The sequence below is a fragment of the Panulirus ornatus genome, chromosome 43 (assembly GCF_036320965.1).
Source record: "Panulirus ornatus isolate Po-2019 chromosome 43, ASM3632096v1, whole genome shotgun sequence".
NCBI classification, from domain to species: Eukaryota; Metazoa; Arthropoda; class Malacostraca; order Decapoda; family Palinuridae; genus Panulirus; species Panulirus ornatus.
Genome location: NC_092266.1, coordinates 19,998,984 through 20,021,933, shown reverse-complemented (window position 1 = coordinate 20,021,933; position 22,950 = coordinate 19,998,984). Strand labels below are relative to the sequence as shown.

General features: G+C 47.1%; 1 protein-coding gene across 2 annotated transcripts in view; it reads left to right on the top strand.

Moving 5' to 3' along the window:
* The first annotated feature begins 2,346 nt into the window (after positions 1-2,346).
* svp (COUP transcription factor 2) overlaps positions 2,347-22,950 on the top strand; it is a 284,141-nt gene continuing 263,537 nt past the window's right edge. Inside the window, exons 1-3 of one of the 2 annotated variants that reach the window (XM_071687176.1) lie at positions 2,347-2,935; positions 3,360-3,509; positions 12,154-12,228. In XM_071687176.1, coding sequence (XP_071543277.1) covers positions 2,635-2,935; positions 3,360-3,509; positions 12,154-12,228 — 526 coding nt within the window. In that variant the 5' untranslated portion in view covers positions 2,347-2,634. The remainder of the gene's footprint in view (positions 2,936-3,359; positions 3,510-12,153; positions 12,229-22,950) is intronic. The other variant, XM_071687177.1, reaches the window with a different exon arrangement.

The following is a 22,950-nucleotide window of genomic DNA, read 5'->3' as shown; positions in this document are numbered from 1 at the left end:
CACCTCGTCTTCCCCGGGCAAGCCAAACCTCAATGGCATTTCACTGGGTCTGTCATTTCTCTCTCTCTCTCTCTCTCTCTCTCTCTCTCTCTCTCTCTCTCTCTCTCTCTCTCTCTCTCTCTCTCCTTTCCTTGATCAACTGCGAATTAGAATGTTCTTTGTCTTGTGTTCTGTGGCTTGTTTTATGTAATTCCTACAAGGTTGTTTTTTTTTCTCTCTTTTGCTTCATGGCTAAAGCACTCCATGATAGTCTCTCTCTCTCTCTCTCTCTCTCTCTCTCTCTCTCTCTCTCTCTCTCTCTCTCTCTCTCTCTCTCTCTCTCGGCCACGCATTGGCGGAGACGTGTGCAAGGGGGCGATCTACATACAGGCTGACGATACAAAGAAAAAAGAAGAGTAACTTTATCTCCGCCATCATCATTATCATCATCACACACAATCATACGTCACACCCCGAGGCCATGGGTACACAGGTATACCGTAACTGCCCCGTACACATGGAGCCAAAATACACTTAAATGTGAGTGGTATAAGTAGATTTACGTATATCACAGGTAGGGCATGACTACTTAGACGTACTTGCATGACGTGAGGCATGTGTGAGTCACATGGCTAAACATGCAACGTGGTCATGCACAGACGACATCTGGTCACCTGTTTGATGGGGGCAAAACAAGCGAGTCCCACGTGTGTGTGTGTGTGTGTGTGTGTATACAACCACACCACTGGCAGAGTGACTGTTGCATGGGGGAACATATGTTCTAGTGCTCATATATATATATATATATATATATATATATATATATATATATATATATATATATATATATATCACTATACTCCCAAGAGCCGAACCCGGACCATCTGTGTGGTAGCCAGAGAGAGAGAGAGAGAGAGAGAGAGAGAGAGAGAGAGAGAGAGAGAGAGTGTGTGTGTGTGTGTGTGTGTGTGTTACCGGACTCCGCCTTCGAGTCGTCGCAACGCAAAATGTCACCTTCGTGCGAGGCTGCATCATCGTCAGTGGAGTACTGTCTCAAGGACCCATCCTTCTCTTGTCCTCCTCGTGTTCCAAAGGAGTTCATCAGCTCCCCTGCCCCTTCGTGGAGATGCAGCAGCCTCGAAAGGGGTTGTATAATAATCGTGTGTGTGTATATATATATATATATATATATATATATATATATATATATATATATATATATATATATATAATAAAGCCTCCAACTACTGGGGTTTTAAGGGAGTGAATCTAATTTCTCAAAGTGATATTCATTCAACCATTCTATAATGGAGTGTCGCAAGATTTAGCACAAGTGTGGTGGATGTTTCCATGGCTGTCCACGGCTTGGCAAAGTGGAGGCATTGTTCCTCTGTAGTAAATCTCGTGTCTTGCTCGATGAATTTCCTCTCAAGTGCATTTATAAGAAGGTCGCCATTGTTGTATCTCTGTATTATTTTGCAATACCTCTCCTCTATGTTTCATTCGCTCCTCGGGGAGAATTTATTGATCCCAAGACGAATTTCTTGGAACTGCCTGGCTATGAAATGGAACGTATGCATGAAAAGAAATAAATCTAAGAAAAGTGCGCCAATTTATTTCCTAAAGTCTTCTACCTCCCCCCGCCGTCTGGTAATGTTAAGTGCGAACGCGGCTCAAAAATGAAGTAATTGGTGGTAATAGTGAGAGCGGTGCAGTACCTCGTGTCACCGGTAGGCCTGTCAGACCAACTTTCTCACTCACCGAACAGCAGCGCGGAGTTCAGGCGTCCAGACCCCGAACTCTGCCACGTCTGCCAGCGCTCGTCAGTCAAAATAATTTCCTGTTTGGTGTTTTGCCTTTAAAGATAAATGATATGGTGACTTATAACACACGTATGCTTCTCCTTTAGAAGCGGAGTAAATTTGATAAAATTCAATTGTTTGTATAATTTAAAAAGATATTTTTCTTACGAGAGTTGCAATATACAGTAGTTGGCCCCGCCCCGCCCCGAGCGCTCATTGGTTCAGCGCCCCCGCGACCCGCCAACCAGAGGCCGCCCCGCCACCGGACACTGATCAACCTTGCCGCCTTTTGCCGTCAACTAATTTTAACGTTTCATTTCATATATAATTCTATGTGTAGTTTATATGTGTTGTTTCTCCTTCATATGACACACAGTCACTATATCTACGAAAAGAAGGTACTATCTACGATGGAAGCGGTGGCGGCATGGCTGATTGAAGTGATTGTCGGGTGACGACCAATGGGTGTCCGGGGCGGGCGGGGTCGCGGCCCCGTGGCCCGGTGGCCCGCCCCCTGCCCCGCACGGCCCGTCCCCGCCCTCCGCCCGCCGGGCCGCAGCGCCGCCCGCCCAGTGTACACAGCACAGTGCTCCAGGGAGGGTGTGTGACGCGCGCCCCAAACCCTTCAGTGTTAGCCTGCCTGACAGGTCATCCCGCTATCGCCCGCCTGATAGGTGGCCCCGCTCTCCCCGTGTGACAGGTCACCGCGCCATTCTAGGATAATACCCACGTGTCCACCGCCAGCAGTGCCACAGTGGATTATAATGTGCCAGTGATCATGCCGAACTGGCGGTGCCCAGGAGTGTAAAGTTATAACTTGTGAGTCCTCCACCCCTAGCGGAGGTGGTTGTCAATGTTTGTGCCGGAACAGTGCCACGAGAAGATGGCTCTAGTAGTGCCACCGGGGTCCGCGTGGCGAGACCCGCCCGTGTCCCTGCCGCCCACCACGGGGGAGGACGTCACCCGGGAGCTGGGTGCCAGCGTCACCCCACAGCCTGCCGCGCCACAGACGCCCACGCCCAACTCTACGGCGGGCAGCGCGCCCTCTTCCGCCCCCAGCCCTACGGGCGACGACAAGAATGCCCAGAACATGACCTGCGTCGTGTGCAGCGACAAGAGCTCAGGGAAACACTATGGCCAGTTCACCTGTGAAGGTACGCACCACCCACGCAGGGCGGCCCGCCCACGCCGGGGGCCACGCCGCTTGGGCGCTCTCCGCGCGGGAGGGCCCGGCTGGCCTGACCCCTGGCTTGTACCCTCGGGCGACTGTGACCCCGGGTCACGGGGCACCGTAACCCGGGGTCACAGTCGCTCACCCCTACTGAGTGTCACAGTGTCCCCCGTGACACTAGATCATACCATGTAATTTCGATTAAAGTTTGTTTAGCGATAAATGAATGAATAATATTATTCCTGAAATATGAGGCGAGCCTTCCTCTTGAGCGGTGGACGGGGTGCCCCGAGCCTGATGGCTGCCCCCAGGCACCAGCGTAGTGGTGACCTGGTGAGCGTGTGGCCAGGGCGGGAGCGGCACCGCGCCTCTCGTGTGCCTCTACTAACCCGCGCCCTCCCCCGCAGGCTGCAAGAGCTTCTTCAAGCGGTCGGTGCGGCGGAACCTGCAGTACTCGTGCAGAGGAAACCGGAACTGCCCCATCGACCAGCACCACCGTAACCAGTGCCAGTACTGCAGACTCAAGAAGTGCTTCAAGGTCGGCATGAGGAGGGAAGGTGAGTGTGACTACCCGGTGTCAAAGCACTTGTTCACCACAGACATTCAGTATGGCATAGCTTCTTCACCTACGGCGTGGCCGACGCGCACGATACCCGAGCCCCAGGTCGTTTCCCTAAGTTGCACATACATACACACACACACACACCCACACACATACACAAACACACGCCTCGCAAGGCGCCCTCATGATCCACTGCTGTGATCCGATCACGCTATAAGCCCCTGGCCTGGTCAATGTCTCGAGATGTGTGTGATACAGTGTTGCAAATTAACGAATCCTGGAAATCTTTTTCTTATTCAATCGTAGCCTCAGGCGGTAAGCGCGAGGAACACGGTCGTTTGAGGTAAGGAAATATTCCGGCGGAATAAAGGAAAAAAATATTCTTTCCCAGAATATTACTGTAGAAGTGTTGCGTAACAGATCAGTAAGTCTGAAGATGACCAGGAAGGTTGTGGTAATGGACGTATTGCGGGGAAAAAAAACTGGAGTATGAACACTGTGTGTGTGTGTTTGTGGTGTGGTGGGCACAAAAACACGGCGGCTGCCAATGGTTGTACTAGCACGGGGGTGGCCCGCGGGGCCCAACCTCACGCCCTGGCTGGGTGTCACTTACACTCGTCCGCTGTGTCTCGTCTTTCATAAATATGATCAAGGACGTCATTACACCGCCGCCCCGGTTATTAAACCTGAGGGTAAAAACTTGGTCCTTGGCCGGACACCTCGCCAGATGACTTGACCAGCTTATCATCACCGGTCCTGGCAGGCCGCCCCTCTGGATGGCCACCAACCTCTGCACTGGACGCTTAATTCATTTTGTTACACTGGGTGATGCCCTCCGCCGCTCCCCGCTGGCGTGGGTGGGCGTCTTTGCCGCCCACAACTGGGAGAAAAGCGGTTTCATGTGCGCGTGACTTCACTGGAGCACGTGTGTTGAGAGGGATGTATCATGGGTGTGTTTTATCCACGCGTGTCTCATCGTCGGCGGAGAGCGGAGGGGCGTGATAATGTGTTCTAGGGTAAGATTAGTGCGTGGGAGGTGAGTGTAGAGCTGTGTGAGGGGGTGGTGAGGCAGATGAGGGGAGTGTAGCGTTAGCAGGAGAGCGTTACTCTGCCGTGACACACACACGGTCTACACACACACAAACACACACACACACACACACACACCGCCTCATCATCTTGCATTATTGAACTCATCTTTGGTTGAATTAATGAAACGTTCCTCGTGAACTTGAAATCCCCCCCACTCATCCGAAATCTTCTTACGTGTTCCTGAAAAGGTCTGTCGAGCACACAAAAAAAAACTGTTCAGAGATGATTTGTGAAAGAGGGAGGTGAGGTGGTGTCCCGCGGGTGTAAGGCGTGGACATGGCCATCCAGACCAGTGCGGCTCTGCAAATTGATCAGTCTTGACAAATTACGTTCACGAATATAACTGTCCTGTGACGGATGATGGTGAGAGAGGGAGGGAGGGAGATAGCATGAGAAATTCCCTGTGACGGATGATGGTGAGAGAGAGAGGGAGGGAGGGAGGTAGCATGAGAAATTCCCTGTGACGGATGATGGTGAGAGAGAGAGGGAGGGAGAGAGGTAGCATGAGAAATTCCCTGTGACGGATGATGGTGAGAGAGAGAGGGAGGGAGGGAGGTAGCATGAGAAATTCCCTGTGACGGATGATGGTGAGAGAGAGAGAGAGAGGGAGAGAGGTAGCATGAGAAATTCCCTGTGACGGATGATGGTGAGAGAGATAGTGGCAGTATGAGGGCAACAGCCACCTTACCAGAGACCATTGCTGTAGTTGACGAGAGAGAGAGAGAGAGAGAGAGAGAGAGAGAGAGAGAGAGAGAGAGAGAGAGAGAGAGAGAGAGAGAGAGGAACGTAGTCTGGTGTTGAGGAATGGTCTCCCTCACGTTTCATCTTCGCCAGGAGTTGTACAACACATTGTTCGTATGGCTAAACACTTCTTTATCTGAAGGAATTGAGGTAACTTCTCTCCTCTCCTTGTGAGAAGCCTCTCTCTCTCTCTCTCTCTCTCTCTCTCTCTCTCTCTCTCTCTCTCTCTCTCTCTCTCTCTCAGGTCTTTGGCTAAAATCTTGTCCAAAGCACCTCAAGCAAGGGCTCGGCCTGCAGTCGGCTGGGAGTACACATAACCTCCACCATAAATCAAACACTTTGCATTCCCCCCCATCCACATTACCCGACCACTGCCGGAGCCAGGGAGGAGGGAGGGAGGAGCTGCCGGTGGGTCTTTAGGTCCGTTGGGGGTCAGACTGGGCAGAGCCGTGAGCTACTATCAATTATGCCGCCGCCTCGTTGAGCAGATAGATACACCCGGCAAAGTAAGAGTAATTAAGAGAGGGGCGGTGATCAGGGACGGGTTACGGGGGAGCCCCACCAAGTCACAGGTAGCATAGTGGGTCAGCAGTAAAAGACATCAGCCACCTCGACAGCCGTCGGCCAACCCTCACCAACTATGCTAATTTTATTGGAGGCGTTTCGTATTTGTCAGACAAGTTCGCGCCTCTAAGCGAGGGCTGAAAACCAGTGCACAAGGATCTTATCTCCGACTTTGTATGTCATTATACACGTGTAAATGCTGCACACGCCAGTATTTTTCGTAAAGACAGACTAGTAAATTAATTCTTGGATCTTCGAGTTAGATACTCGGGCTAAAACTACTTCATTAGTGTAATCAACTAATTATCTGACTAATTAATTCGGGCCGACGTTGTGATTTTGCCATCAGAGTCGTACGAACACTGATCCGTCTCCCTGGCCTGGGTTGTCCGTCTATGTAAACAATCAAACGTCGGAGAGATTATACATGCTTGACAATCGATGAATTTTGGTGGAATATTTTGAGTCAAGTGGGGAAAAAATATTAGGACTGCGGTCAGACTGTGGGAGCCGTCTTAAACGCTACCTTTTTCCTGACATTGTCCATATTGAACCTTCCCTGTGAAGATGTAAAAGAATATTAAGTGTATGGGGATATATATATATATATATATATATATATATATATATATATATATATATATATATATATATATATATAGACGGCTTATGCACACATGAAGGTGAAGTTATTTGAACATTTGCACGCTGAATGGTTTTACAGTGTGCTGGAGGCTTAAGGTGGCGCAGGAACTGGTCAGAGTGCGCAGGAAGGTTGGGGAAGTTGTTAAAGTGCGCAGAAAGGTTATGAGGCTATGTCAGAAATGGTGAAGTGGGCAAGGGAGATTTGCAAGTTGCGCGGGAAGTTGTTTCAGTGCGCGGAAAGGTTAGGAAGTTGCGCAGGAAGTGGTCCAAGTGTGGAGAATGCTTAGGATGTTGTGTGGGAAGTTACTAAAGTGCGCAGAAAGGTTGGGAAGTTCTACCGGAAATGGTAAAGTGCGCAGATTAATTAAGGAAGTCATTTGGGAAATTCTCAAAGTGCACAGATATGTTAGGAAGCTGTACCGGAAACGGTTAAATGCGCGGGAGGGTTAAGGAGCTGCGCGGGAAGTTGCTGAAGTGCGCAAAAAAAAAAAAAAGCACAGGAAGCTATACGGGAACTGGTTAAGTGCGCACGAAGGTTAGAAAGATGTATGAGAATCGGGGCTCCTGGTGAACCCAAGGCGTACGTAATAAGCATCACGGGAGAGAGAGTAACCAAAATGTGCGGATCCCCCCCAAAAAAGAAAATTTAGCCGGAATGTTGATTGTCATCCTACCCAGTTTTACACACGCGGGAAACGTCAATAAGAAATAGTGTGTCGCGGGATTAACCAAACACGCGCTGGTAAATTATCCGGCTCGAATGTAAACATAATTGATAACGTAGAATATAATGGAATCTCGCCTTGAATTAGGGGGAATATATATATATATATATATATATATATATATATATATATATATATATATAGTATAAATATATACTATATATATAGTTTTAGTATATATATATATATATATATATATATATATATATATATATATATATATATATATATATATATATATATATACTAAAACTTTAAATTAAAGATGGTGGAGTTTTTTCTTTGGGGGTGGGGGGGACAAAGTGATAATTATAGTGAGGGATAATGAAGGTGATGACAGTGATGGTGATGATAATAAGGTCGCGCTACAAAAAGTTGCCGGGCCAGGTGGGGGATATTGCTTGGAGGGGGAAATATACATTTTTTTTTTTGCCGGGGGTTGGAGGGGGAGCGCCAGTTCTGTGCTTTAAGGTCATAAATTCAATGATAATCATGACTGACCCCTTGTTGACGTGGAGGTAGTTATAAATTGCTGAGTGTGGGGCTGCCGTGTGTGTGTGTGTGTGTGTGTGTGTGTGTAATGGTGACAAAATACCTATGTTGATAATCACTTATTTGTACTGTATGAGGACGGAGTTCTACGCTGGTGGGGCCTCATCCTTTGGACATTCTTTTTCTGTAACGAGATTTTGCCATGAAGCGGGGCTGGCGCGTAGCGCTAACCGCTGGAAATAGCTAAAGATCTTTTTTTTTTCAAGTCATGTGAGTTACATGTTATCGAGTGTTATGGGGTAGATGGAGTGAGTGACTGTGTGTGTGTGTGTGTGTGTGTGTGTATGTTTAATTGTTTGGTTTTTGTGAATGGGATGGCGATGGAACAGCTGTCCAGTGAACAGCTGCGTATGGCGTATACATCGTGGCAACGGATAATGTGTGTACCGTGGCAAAGGAACACCTGTGTGTGTGTTGAAATGCATGGCGACGTCAGAACAGATGTGTGGGTGTGGGTGTGTGTGTGTGTGTGTATGGGTTGGCGAGGAAACAGTTGCGTATGTGTGTGTATGGGTTGGCGTGAAGAAATAGCTGCATGTGTGTCATGGTTGACGGAGGAACAGCTGCGTTTGAGAGGGAACAGCGACGGAAAAGCTGTATCATTTTTTTTTTTTCTTATGCCAACTGAGATTACATGGGCAGCTGAGGCCTTACTCAAGGCCATCTCATTAACGCGATTATATATATATATATATATATATATATATATATATATATATATATATATATATATATATATATATATCCTAGCCTGAGCTAGGTACCCATTTTATCGACCAACCCCTACGGCTAGATGAACAGCTGAGTTGACTGTGGACCGACAACAGAAACTACGATTCGAACCAATGTCCTCAACACTGAGCGGCCCGCGAATACGTTACGGTCAAGAACGCCATTATATATATATATATATATATATATATATATATATATATATATATATATATATATATATATATATATAAACAGAACAGCTGTCTATAAAAGGGATGGGGACTAGACAGCTGTGTGTGTACTTACGCATGGGGGTGACGACAGAACAGCTGTGCACGTATGGAATGGTGACGTAACAGCTGTGTATGTATGGAATGGTGACGTAACAGCTGTGTATGTATGGAATGGTGACGTAACAGCTGTGTATACATGTATATATCAAGTGTTTCATGTGTAGTGTTGAGACAGCTGTTGTGTAAACTGAGTATGTTGTGCGCTCCGTGCATTTGTGGTGTGGCACAGGTGTTCAGCATTGTTTTCAATTACTCATAATGACATCTAATGGCTTGATTATTCATGTTTATAAAGATTATTACAAGGGTGGTTAATGTTATGGGTGATGGTGATGGTGGTGGTGGTGGTAGGGGGTGTTGGCATGAACTGTCATGGTGGTGGTAATTATTGTCATGGTGATGGGAGTGGTGGTGTTTGCAATTACAGTCAGTGTAGGGGTAATTATGTCGTAGTGTTGTTGGTAATTACAACAATGATGTGGTGGTGGTGATAATCACTGTCGGGGGAGGAGAGGTGGTGGTGATAATTATTGCCAGGGGAGGTGTGGTGGTGATAATTATTGTCAGGGAAGGTGTGGTGGTGATAACTATTGTCAGGGAAGGTGTGGTGGTGATAATTATTGTCAGGGGAGGTGTGTTGGTGATAATTATTGTCAGGGAAGGTGTGTTGGTGATAATTATTGTCAGGGAAGGTGTGGTGGTGATAATTATTGTCAGGGGAGGTGTGTTGGTGATAATTATTGTCAGGGAAGGTGTGTTGGTGATAACTATTGTCAGGGAAGGTGTGTTGGTGATAATTATTGTCAGGGAAGGTGTGTTGGTGATAATCATTGTCAGGGAAGGTGTGTTGGTGATAATCATTGTCAGGGGAGGTGTGTTGGTGATAATCATTGTCAGGGAAGGTGTGGTGGTGATAATTATTGTCAGGGGAGGTGTGGTGGTGATAATTATTGTCAGGGAAGGTGTGTTGGTGATAATTATTGTCACAGGATATGTGTTGGTGATATTTATCGTCAGGGGAGACGTGGTGGTGATAATGTAGTGGTGTCAGTAATATTTCCGTGCACGGGGTGTTGGCAGTTACTGTCATGGTGGTTTTCGTCACAGTGGTAGTGCTAATGGTGGTACTGTAGTTAATCACAGTGATTAGTGGTAATAATTACAATGGCAGTAGATGGTGTGCTGATACCATCATTAGTATGATGAAGGTTGTGGTGATAATGATAATGAGTGTGGGAGTGACAGTGATGATGAGGGATGTGGTAGTGATGATAATGAGTTTGGTTATGATAGTGATGATGAAGGGTGAGGTGGTAAATATAACGAGTTTGGCTGTGATAGTGAAGGTGAAGGATGTGGTGATGATGATAATGAGTTTGGTTGATGATGATGAAGGTTGTAGTAGTAATGACGATGAGTTTGGTGGTGACAGTGATAATGAGGGATGTTGTGTTGATAATAAGGGTGTTGGTGATAGTGATGATGTAGGTTGTGGTTGTAATGATAATGAGGGTGGTGGTGATAGTGATGATCTAGGTGTGGTTGTGATGATAATGAGGGTGATGGTGATAGGGGATGATGACGATGGTTGTGGTCGTAGTAATGATGGTGGTAATGATGGTGTCAGTTTTTCTAATGATGTTGATGTTGAATGTGATGTGTAACATTGGGATTCAAGGGGGTGGTAATGTTGGTAATGATGCTTGCTGTCCTACCACCATCGATACTTATGGTACTGATAGTGGTAGTTGTACTGACAACGCTGGTATGGTTGTGGTGGCAGACATAATAGTGCTACAGGTGGTGGTAGTAAATATAATGGTGGTGGTAGTAATGGTGATACCAGAGGTTGTGTTGTTAAAGATAATGTTGGTGGTGGCAGTAATAGTAATGCTAGGGGTTGTGTTGTTGAAGATAATGGTGGTGGTGGCAGTAATAGTAATGCTAGGGGTTGTGTTGTTGAAGATAATGGTGGTGGTGGCAGTAATGGTAATGGAAGGGGTTGTGTTGGTAATGATAATGGTGATAGTAATGGTAATGGAAGGGGTTGTGTTGGTAATGATAATGGTGATAGTAATGGTAATGGAAGGGGTTGTGTTGGTAATGATAATGGCGACAGTCATGGTAATGCCAGAGGTTGTGTTAATGAAGATAATGGTGGTGGTGGCAGTAATGGTGATGCCACAGGTTGTGCTGGTAAAGATTATGTTGGTGGTGGCAGTAATGGTAATGCTAGGGGTTGTGTTCGTAACAAAAATGATGGTGGTGGCAGTAATGTTAATGCTAGGGGTTGTGTTGGTAACGCTAATGATGGTGGAAGTAATGGTAATTCTAGGAATTGTGTTGGTAACGATAATGGTGGTGGAAGTAATGGTAATACTAAAGGTTGTGGTGTTAGAGATAATGGTTGTGGTGGCAGTAATGGTAATGCCAGAGGTTGTGTTGTTAAAAGATAATGGTGGTGGTGGTGGTGGAAGTAATGGTAATACTAAGGGTTGTGGTGGTGGTGGTGGTGGCAGTGATGATGATGGTGGCACCAAGGATTCTGGTTACATTACAGGGCTTGGGAGAGAAGCAGACGAGGGAAGGAGGTGATGACCCTGCCAACAAGGCCCTTACCCTGACTTCTATACTTTTTTTTTTTTTTTACAAATTTTTGAAAGAAAAAAAAAGATATAAAAATCAAAGTATTTGAAACCTGAGAAAGACCGTGTTATTCCATGTTCAAACAGTTCAGCAAAGTTATCACTCAAGTCACTGCATGTTATGAGGATTCATGTTTACAACTGTTAACTGGGATTTTGTCTAATTGAGACTTGAACAATAAACGCGGTCAGGTTTGCCCAATGAAAGAGCAAAATTAGCCATCCCCCATCAAACAGTAATGCTACTACTAGTAAAGGAAGAACTGCTGTATATTTTGTACTAATATTTCCCCTCCTCCTGAGACAAAAAAATAAAAAAAAAGTCTTGCTAAACACTTTATTCAGCTGCATAAAGAATGCATAGCGTTGCCTTGTTAAGCTGCAATAAAATCAACCCCCCCTCAGATGCATAACATACTGCCTACAGCTGCATCCACCAATTGGCCTCAGCTCAATAAACTTGTTGCTCTCAGGTGATAGACAAAAAATAGCCATCAGCTTTATATATATATATATATTCAACTCCCTCCCCTCCCCCTAAAAGAAAAAAAAAAGATAATCATACAAACCAATTAACTGCCTTAAGCTGCATCCAAAATTGGCCTGAGCTGCATAAATACTTGCCCTGAAGCTGTCCTGGCTCTTTAATGAAGTTATGCTCTTTTCAGAAAAAAATAATGGGCAGCACCTCCTTCTCATCAGCAGTTCACACTTCTCCCAAGGCAAGATTCGGCCCGAGCAAGGCAAGTGGTCTCTGATCTCTAATACGTCTCTAGGAGTGAGGGAGGGAGGGAGAGTAGAGCGCTTGAGTAGGGACTAATACTGCCTGATTCCCCCTTATCTACTCCATAACTTCCTCTCTTCTCTCCACTTACTGTCTGTCTCTTACTTGCCACCATCTCTTCCTCTGGTCAACACTCTGCCACCACCACCACCACTTGCGGCCTGTCTGCCATTATTCCCGGCCAAGAATACTATCTGGCCGGTATATCTCGATCATCTGGTGCCGGGAACCAACCTATAGCGTCGTCAGCAGCCTCAGCCCAGTGCTGGTTCCTCTGTCGCCTGTGATTACCTCGGTGTGACCCCGGGGAGCGGCTCTCCGGGCCTGGGGCTCGTGGCAGCGGGGTCTCACTTGCACTAACGACGGTGCGATGTACACCGGATCAAGTGAGGCCCTCAGCACAACTGTTGTCCTTTTTTCCCCATGTATATATCCGATCATTACGCCAGCAATATATTTTTTGGGTGATTTGCATTATCTTGGCAAACAGGGCGGCTATTGTTGGTTAATGCTGCAGTTACTCAGGCCATTATCTGTGGCTCTGCCCCATTCAGGTCATTCTAAGAATTGAGAATCTGCGGGTCACCATCACGTATTAAACATAGTTGAAATTGATTGCTGTTCTTCCCAAGTGTCACTTTGCATCATATATATATATATATATATATATTATATATATATATATATATATATATATATATATATATATATATATATATAAATGTATATCATATGTGTGCAGTTTTCAGTCTACCTTGTCTTTATGTATCGTCCTAACGAGAAGGACAACAGAAGGAAGGAGGCGAGCATGTGGTGGTGGGTGTGACACGGTGCAGGCGGGGTTGCTGGGAGTCAGCTCAGTGTCAGCACCAGCACCAGAGGACCCTCTCTCATGTTGTGTCTACGATAACAATTCTCTTGAGTGGGGTTATTTTGGCCCAGTGGTGCTACTGAAGGTCTAGCATGGGGCCTTCCTTTGCTTACTTACCCATGTATGTTCGACTGTAGGAAGGATATGCATGATATTTAAACAATAAAAGATGATAAATCCAAGACCGAATGTGAGTGATGAGTACAGTTGTAAGTGCGGGTCTTGGATGATTGTCGTCTGGTGAGGCCCCTCATCATGGTGTGCATGGGTCGAGTGGGAGCGGTCGAGTGTATATGGTGAGAGTGGCGGCGGTGGTGGTGGTGGTGTGAGAGGTAGGGCCGAGTATATCTGCGGGAGGACATCCTCGCAACAGCGCAGTGACGTGCAAACGAAGGAGCAGAGGGTGGCAGTGAGAGGCTCTTGGTGATAATTGTACGTCACCGCCTTCAGGAGGGAGGGTGACGGTGGGAGGCCGTAGGTGCCATCGGATATGAAGAACGGGAACCACTACCCCCTGTCGGCCATGGGTGGGTGGGATATATAAGGCGGAGGGTTGTTTGCCGGTTGGACTGTTAGACTAGTGTGGGTGATGCCAGGAGGTTTGGGATTCTAATAGGTAGCCACAGGAAGCGAATGTTATAAAGGTAAATAAATGACTGATGAAACTGATCATCGGAAGACATATCACCCTGATGTTGAGGTCAGTGATGGCTAAGGGCTGGGGTCACCCGTAAAGACAGCCTTACGTCATGCCCCCGTCGGGACCGGGGAGGCGTGCCCTTAGGGTGAGCCCTACAGATCAAAGCAACGCCCGTAATGACTAGCTACGCATGTCGCAGTGCTCCGTACGCTATGTGCAGGTCACCACAAGGAGAGGGGGAGCGTCAAGATCCCTTAACGAACTCTGGCTGGAGATGGTAACGTTAGCCAGGAAAGTATTGCTGCCTCACTTTCCATGTGATGACCTTCATATAATATGAAGCATTTCCATCCACTCGTGTGTGTGTATATATATATATATATATATATATATATATATATATATATATATATATATATATATATAACCTAACCTTTCTGCCCCAGGAGTACTTTCTAGGGTATATAACCACACTACCCCAGGACCCCTTAATGGAGATCCTGTAGTTTCAGGGTAGCTTCTCCAAGCAGGAGGAGGGAAATGATGCGACTCCTTTGGAACTACTTCATCGACGAGACTGGGGCCCTTTACGTCAACTGACGGTAATGCAACCTTAACGAAGGTGAAATGTTTTCTCATGATGTAACTACATGCTGGCAGAGTCCGGTAACAAACACACACACACACACACACACACACACACACACACACACACACACACACACACACAATCATCGTCAGGGAACGGAAAGGAGTACAATCTTGTCAATGACCTTGTTCGAAAGAAATCCATGATTTTCCTGCTCCTGCGTGGAGTGCAGCGTTAAAGTTGCAGGAGCCTAGTCAGGGGATCCTGGAGTAATATTCAATATATATATATATATATATATATATATATATATATATATATATATATATATATATATATATATATATATATATATTACCCAACTTTCATGGTAGATGATAAACAAAAGGAAAATACATCTTTTCCTCTTCTTTCAAATATTCAAAGGAAATTTTCTTGTGTGATAAACAGCTTATCGTCGGTGTGCGCGAGATGTGTCACTTTGCAGGCGACATAAGGAAGGTTGGGGGTACTGTGAGGGTAGCGGCGGTTGTCCAGGGTGCTCTCCCGGCAGGAGAGACCTACTGAGTGTGGCGGTGAGGGAGGGTACCATGTATTCACCTGGGGGCCTTACAGATCCGTGCAATTTTCATCAGCGTGAGCCGCTCCGGCCTGGAGGTGTGTCAACATCGCGGGGAAAAGACGCGCCACTATTTACCCAGCGCTACGCCCGCCCCTCCTACACACACCACCATCACCCTGCCTCTCCTTACCCACTCCCTATAGACCGTCCTCCCTCAACCCCAGACGCCACCCTCTCCCTTACCCTGCCTGACTTTCTCCCTATAGAGCCATCCTCCCTTACGCAGCCTCCCTCTCCTTACTCCTCCTTATAAGTGGGCCCTCCCGTACCCATAATCCATCTCTTTACCCTTCCCTACGGGCCATCCTACCTTCACCCCAAATACTGCCCCCTTCCTTACCCAGCCCATCTCTCTTTACCCTTCCCTACATACCACTCTCCCTTAACCACCTCCACTGATGCCGCCTCTTCCCTTACCCTACTCCTCCTCCTCACCCCTTCTTACATGCCGCTCTCCCTTATCTTCCCTCCCATAGACCGCTCTGCCTTACCTACTTCCCTACCTACAGGTCGCCCTTGCCTTGATTATGCCCCTAGAGCCCACTGCTGCCTTACCTACCTCCTCACAAGGCTTTCTGCCTTACCCATTTCCCCCACAGGCCACCCCTGCCTCACCTTCCTCCCTACAGGCCTCTCTTCCATACCACTCCCGACTGGCAACGCTGCCTTCCCTAGCTCCACACAGGCCTCCATGTCTTACCTCTCTCCCTACAGGTCGCCTCATATACAGGCCAAGTTCTCCTGCCAGGTCTGCACTCGAGAATATCTTGCAAGACTGTGAAGTGTTACCACTGTTATCGAAAGGTATACTAAAATATCAGGGGCTAGAGTATTTATGGACTGATCAGTTGGGGAATTTACCTACAAAGTGCACCAGACCATCCAGGATGTTGTGGATATGTAGGCCTACGGGTCACAACCTTCAACATCCTGAGTGAGCACAGGCGCAACATGGCAGCTTGGCCCCCCCCCCCCCCCACCCCAGCCGAGGTGTGTAGGTATGTCCCCGACACCCACGTGAGGTACGCGTCAGGTAAGTGGGGCTTGTAGTGAGAGCATGACTGTACTCTCTGCACAACCCGAGCAGTCCCCGTCATAAGCGCGTAACTCACAAACGAGCGTCGGAACTCATGACGGGATGGCGTCATGCAGGAGCGTTTCTGTGTGGTATGTATCGTTTTCCCTCTAAATTTATTGGCCACTTGTAGCATACGCACGCGCGCGCGCACACACACACACGCGCACACACACACACACGCGCACACACACGCACACTCGCGTATATATATATATATATATATATATATATATATATATATATATATATATATATATATATATATATATATATATATTCCACAATACATTAAAGTTGCGGTGTTCATTGTACAGGGAGCGAATTCCCTGACCCGAGCAATTGTGTGGCTGGTGGCTCTCACGCCCTGATTTAAACCTCAGCATAAGGCATACTCCACCACCTCCTCCTGGTACGAACGTTGAATTTCCCTAGTTCGGCCTCAACCTGAGACCCCAGCACGGGCATTGTCGTGCCTACAGTGACCTCTCCTCCCTCACCAGCCCCCTGCCTTAAATCAGTGGCCACCACCACCAACGGTCTCCTCAGATACCCATCGTGGACGCATTAAGTCCAACACTTATGCTCGCCGCCGCTACACTCCCAGAAACCAAAAACTGAAAGGCCGATTTGGGTTCGCCCCCGACAATGAAGCTTACCCGAAATTTGAATGTGTGGGAGGAGGTGTGTGGCGGGGGCCGCTCCTCTCTCTCTCTCAGGGGCACCAACGGCCGCCCTCGCACCCGTGAGAACCTGCCGCAAGGAGGACACCCCCTCCCGTCAGATCTCTCCTGCTTCACCCATCCAACGACTTTACTGGGTTGTGGAACGGCCAGGGCAGAGAACCTAGGGAGGCAGACGTCTGGTGAGGGTTGGGGGAACCAGGTGCCTAGTACATTAACTGGAAGCGTATAAAGTTGTGGAGAGTCGGTCATATTAAGCTTCACATGGTGTAGCAAATGCTGGGGGCTTATAGACATGTGCCTTAGGGCGTATGTGTCCGCCAGTGGTGTATGTGTGTGGTTGTTAAACCACACACACCCTGTTCCTCCACTCTCCACCAAAAATTTCGAACTTAGCACACTCGATAAAGACATGTGAAGGCATAATCTTGCTCTCCTAGCCAGTGACGTACGCACACCTTAGCCTGCCTGGCTTCAACAATCTCACCTTCATCCACCTCATTGCCCATCACGGTCTCCTCATCATGTACCCTTCTTAACTCACACGTCCATCATCGCCAACCATGCACTCTCCTCATGATATACCATCTCATTACCCACCAATGTCTCCTCATCGTCCAACCCTTCCGGTATCCAACACACGTCTCCTTCAACCTCGTCCTTTCACCACCTATACTTCAACAACTACCTCCCAGTCTCCCTACCACCCACACCACATCATTCCTCACCTTACAGTCTCCCCACCTCCCACTGACACCACATCATTCCCCACATCACAGTCACCCCACCACATCATTCCCCACGTCATTGTCATCCCACCTTCACCACCCACAACTACTACGTCCCCAACTCAAACTCTCAGTAACTGCAACGAAAGAGCAACGTTACTTTCACCCGTGCTCCTGTATCTCCCGCTACTCCTTCTCGTGTACCTTTCCATAACACGACGTGCGAGTAAGACATATCAGTCTTTCCCTCATAGAGACGTTCCCTCCCGCGCCTTCCTCCACTGCCTGTATCTCTCTGTACTTACAGCGACCAGCCTCTGCCTCCCTGACCATAACTCACGTCTGCTCTGTTCGCCGTCACCGACCCTAAATCCCTACCCTAATGTATTTCCAATATCACCCCCAGCTTACACAGACTACTCTCACCCACCTCCACCTCCACCTCCACCTCCACCCGCACCCTAAAGATATGAACTGGCAATCCAGGTGTCCACGTCCTGCCTCAATCCCTTTCTATTTCCAATCCCACCCCCGCCTCTACCCGGTCTCGCCCCACCTCCTGACGAGGGGGTGGAGTGGGGGAGCGGAGGCTCCTGGCGGGGTGTAGGGCTGGGGGGGTGACAAAGGCTCCCGGGAAGTTGTTACCGTTCAATTGTAAAGATTTATCGTTTCTCCCACGCCCGTCCAGCTCTTCAACCACCCACCTCCGGGGTCCCCTCAGGCCCAATCTTGCTCAATCCAGGTAAACCGCGCTCCTCCGTCGAGTTCAACGCAGGTAAACTCATTCCTCTGTTTTCGGTAAACTCGGAAAAAAGAACATTCCTCTCTGTTCTTAAACCCAGGTAAACAACTTTGTAATGTTTGAAATGAAGCCAAGTGTTTGGTAAAGCAGGTAAACAACTTGTACCGGTAAACTGTCAGTGTATTCTTCATAAAGTCCCGTGGAAAACCTACCCAAAACCGGGTCTTTGTTTGCTAAATCGATATCAAACCATTGCCTCCCTTTGTCCCTGGCCTACACGTAGTGGTCAACGTCGCTGTTTCTGAACGTGATGACCAGAGTTCGAGTTCCGGTCGGGGCAAACCGTTTCACAGCTAACCTCACTGTTCATCCCTCCCTCCTCCACCCCAGCCCCCCTTTGAGGGGATGAGCAGGTTGCCTGATGTAAGATAGGGAGAGGGAACCAGCGAGCCTGAGGCGCTCATACGCCGTGGGTCAGAACAAATGGCATACTTGCTCAGTTGATGGCATGGGACGCAACAATGTATATAAGTGACACAGTATTGCGCACTCCCAGATCATCATTCTTAACAATTCATTCAACAACAAAAGAAAACGTAAGTCAATTAGCTCGTTAAAGTTGCTAACCCCCCCCCCCCCCCCCAGTTAAACCACCTCTCTCTACTTCCCAAATCCTTGTTAAACCTAGTCTCTCGCTAAACACGAATAGATAATCCCCTTAAACACTAATAAAACCATATAAACCACACGATGCAGAATGTAGACTGTTTTGCTAGACCATGGTAAACTATACTGTAAGCGGAAGTAGTCTGCCGGAACCACGGTATACCAACTACCACTCGACGTAACTAGGGTAAACCTGACATCTTCTACCTGAAGTGAAAATAATTAGAGTTAAGTTGACCTCTATTTGACTGAGCCGGATTCAGACACACAGATCAGAAGATAAGCCGACCACACCACTTGACAAAACAGGTAAACCGATGGGTTTTCGTGTAGCGTAAACCAAGGTATAAAGCAGGTAAACCACTTGCCGTTCAAGCTGAATACTATCTGAAGAAATCGAGGCAAAAATATTTTATTACCGGCTGGTTAAACCTAATGAAAACCCGACAATCTCCAGGTAAACTAAGCAGCCCACTTTTAAACAAACTGGTGTAAACCGTACGACCTCTGACTAAACTCAGGGAAACCAACCACCGACGGACGAAATCCAGGTAAACCGTTCAACAGCTGCGGCAACAAAGGTAAACTCTACCTGCGTATACCGAAGCACGGCACTAAATCTCCCAGGTAAACCCGGGTCAACAGATTGACATCTGAATGAATGGTAAACCTGCCATAGTTCGGTCACCTCGGTAAACCGGTTCTGAGTATAACGAGGTATACCAGACCCAAATGTGTAACACAATCCATCTGTCATGTTAAAATTCTGTTTCAGTGTTACCCTTTCCTGCTTCTGTTAAATTCTTTACCATCCCTTTTTTAACATGTGTGTGTTCTGGATCCTCTGTTGCGTTAAATTTGTTAAATCTGTCGAATCATTCAAAAAACAAAACCACTTTCATCTCGTGGATCATTTAACTTCATTAGATACGCCCGTTTAACATATGTTAAATTTTCCATGTGATGTTAGATTAGCTCATGTGATAGTGTTAGCTTTTATAAGGTTCTCGACCATGTCGTGAGGGTAGCTGGAATGTTAGCTGTGTTAGCCGGGGGGGAGTAATGGCGTGCCAGCTGTTAGCCCTGTTTTGCTGGGTGATTTTGCCAGAAAGGTCATGTAAAGGTTAATACGAGGAAACTACCCCTCATTATTTATATTTCCTCTATATCTGGTATTTGGCCAGTGGAGGAAAGGGGTGTGTGTGTGTGTGTGTGTGTGTGTGTGTGTGTGTGTGTGTGTGTGTGTGTGTGTGTGTGTTAGATTATCATTCATGTGTTAAGAGAGAGTTTTACAATCGTGTTGCCCCGTATTTCAACCTAGTATAGATGTACCATGTCTTTACCCATATGTACACACACACACACACACACACACACACACACACACACACACACAGTTGACATCAGTTTGACAAACGACCGAGGTTGTACAATTACCTATCTGTAATAAATAGGTCACTACTTACCTTATGTTGTTACCATCAAGCTCATGCTAACCCTCCTACACCCGTCACCTGGGCAACCGTCTCCACACAGCACCACAATCATCCTCATTACACTTATTACCACAACACCCAACCCGCTGTGCACCCATTACCGTCACCCCCACTACCTAGTACACTCACTACTTGTACAATTCTGTACATGTACACTGCTCCCTATCTTGTCCATCTCAGTCGCTGAGACTTCAGCTGTGCTAACACTGTACACTGTACACGAAAATGTTGACTCATTTTCTGACATTTTCTTTGAGTACGTACACGTTACATAGTGTACTATATCTGTAGGTCGTGAACACGTGTAGTGAACAAAGGTACACAGGTAAAAAGCACTTATTCACTCGCGTCCATTCTCAACTGTTATGTATAATGCACCGAAACCAGAGCCCCTGTCGACAACAAGGCCCCACAGACCTTTCCTTGGTTTTTGCCCATCGCTTCATATGACCTGGTTCAGTCCACTGACGGCACGTCACTCCCTGTATATCACAACACGGCCATTCCTCAACACACTCTAGGACATTCGACCCCTAACTTACCCTATGGCTTAATTCAGCTCCCATGGTTCATCTCACCGTCATAACCTTTCCTAGGTAAATAAAACATTTCACTTCCATCAAATTCTCTCCATTTGAATTCACACGCTTACTAATCTGTCTCTTTCTACCTTTAAACGTGATACCCTTACTTTCATTCACATTTACTCTCACCTCTCTCCTTCCATACACTCTTCAATACTCATGCCACCAACCACTTAGTCACCACTCTTCCATACAGTTTACCAGGTACATTCAATAAACTTTTACTTTTATAATTCGAACATTTCTGTCCCCTTTCCCTTTACACAGTGTAACGAAGGCATTCCGCCGATACATAAGAACCTACCATGATTCATACATACAATGAAAATCCTAACCAATCAACAACAGAGTCACTTACTTTCTTAAGGAATCAAACTACAATCCCATGGGCTACAGATGATTTTGTGAGGAGGAGGGTGGATGCGTTAGAAATGAAATGCTTGAGGACAATATGTGGTGTGAGGTGGCTTGACCATGTAAATAATGATAGGGAAGAAGAGAGGCCAGGTAATAAAAAAGAGTGTAGCTCAGAGATGCAGAGGGTGTACTGAAATGGTTTGGACATATGGAAAGAATGAGTAAGGAAACGTTAACAAAGAATAAATACGCGATAGAAGTGGAGGGAACAAGGAGAATGGGGAAATCAAATTGATGTAAGGATGGAGTGAAAAAGATTTTGAGTAACTGGGGCCTGAACATGCAGTAGGGTGAAAGGTGTGCACGGGATAGAGTGAATTGTAACGATTTTTTGTACAGGGGTAGAATGTGCTATCAATGGACTGAACTAGAGCATGTGAAGCGTCCGAAGTATAGCATGGAAAGGTCTGTGGGGCCTGGTAGTCGAAAAGGAGCTGCGGTTTCGGTGCATTGCACATGACAGCTAGAGAATGGATGTGAGCGAATGTGGCCTTTCTTCGTCTGTTCTTGGCGCTCCCTCGCCAACACGTATAAAACTGACGTCCAGTACATAATGAATAAACGTATAGAGCATACTTACTAATGCAAGCAAGAAGTTCGTGAGGAAACCCCACTGTCTATCCATCATATATAGTATAGTTAGCAGTGGATGCATAATGAGCAAAGACAATGCTGGGAGCGTGTAGACGATACCACACACCAATCCCGCCTCACATCTGGAAGGTGGTGGTGGTGGTGTGTGTGTGTGTGTGTGTGTGTGTGTGTGTGTGTGTGTGAGGAGGGAGGGGGGGAGGAGAGCTGCAAGGGAGGAGCCTGTCTGATTCTTATTTGCTGGTGTTGTGGCATTCATGGTGAGGGGCGAGGCAGGGCATGATAATGCTGGCTGTTGGGTCTTGTCTTGCGTTAGTTTCAGCCGGGGTGGAACACTCACGCTTGAGTCTTCCCTCTAGAGAACCAGCTTGCCTGGCTGTGTGTGTGTGTGTGTGTGTGTGTGTGTGTGTGTGTGTGTGTGTGTGTGTGTGTGTGTGTGTGTGTGTGTGTGTGTGTGTGTGTGTGTGTGTGTGTGTGTTGCAACAGTCTGTGGGTCCCGACGACAGATAACTTGGGAGAAAGTTGTGTTGTTTACTTCTGCTTATCACCCTCTTGTGGTCAAGGCCGTCCCTTGATAGCAGGCAGAAGCGGAGAAAGTGACGAAGATGGTACTCCGCCACACACGTAAGTGCGTCCGCGCACTCTCACTTGTTCCTTACAGATACCCAAGTGCCTCTACCCCATTCACACGTTCACCAGACATCCAGATGCGCTCTGGTACCTCTAACCACTTACACTCGTTCTCCAGACTTACCCCACGTACATCTGCGCGTTCACACATGCCTACCAGACACACTCAGACGTTTCATTGCTCACACTTACTGACCACACACACACTCTGCTACCTCCGTGTAATTGTAGTTGGTTAGTCACTCACACTGCGGGCGGCGGTTTAGAAACAGCTTAGTCGACCAGCGAACCAACTCAGCAGCCTGAGCTGTGGAGGGGTCGCATTGACGTGCTTATTAGGCATCGTA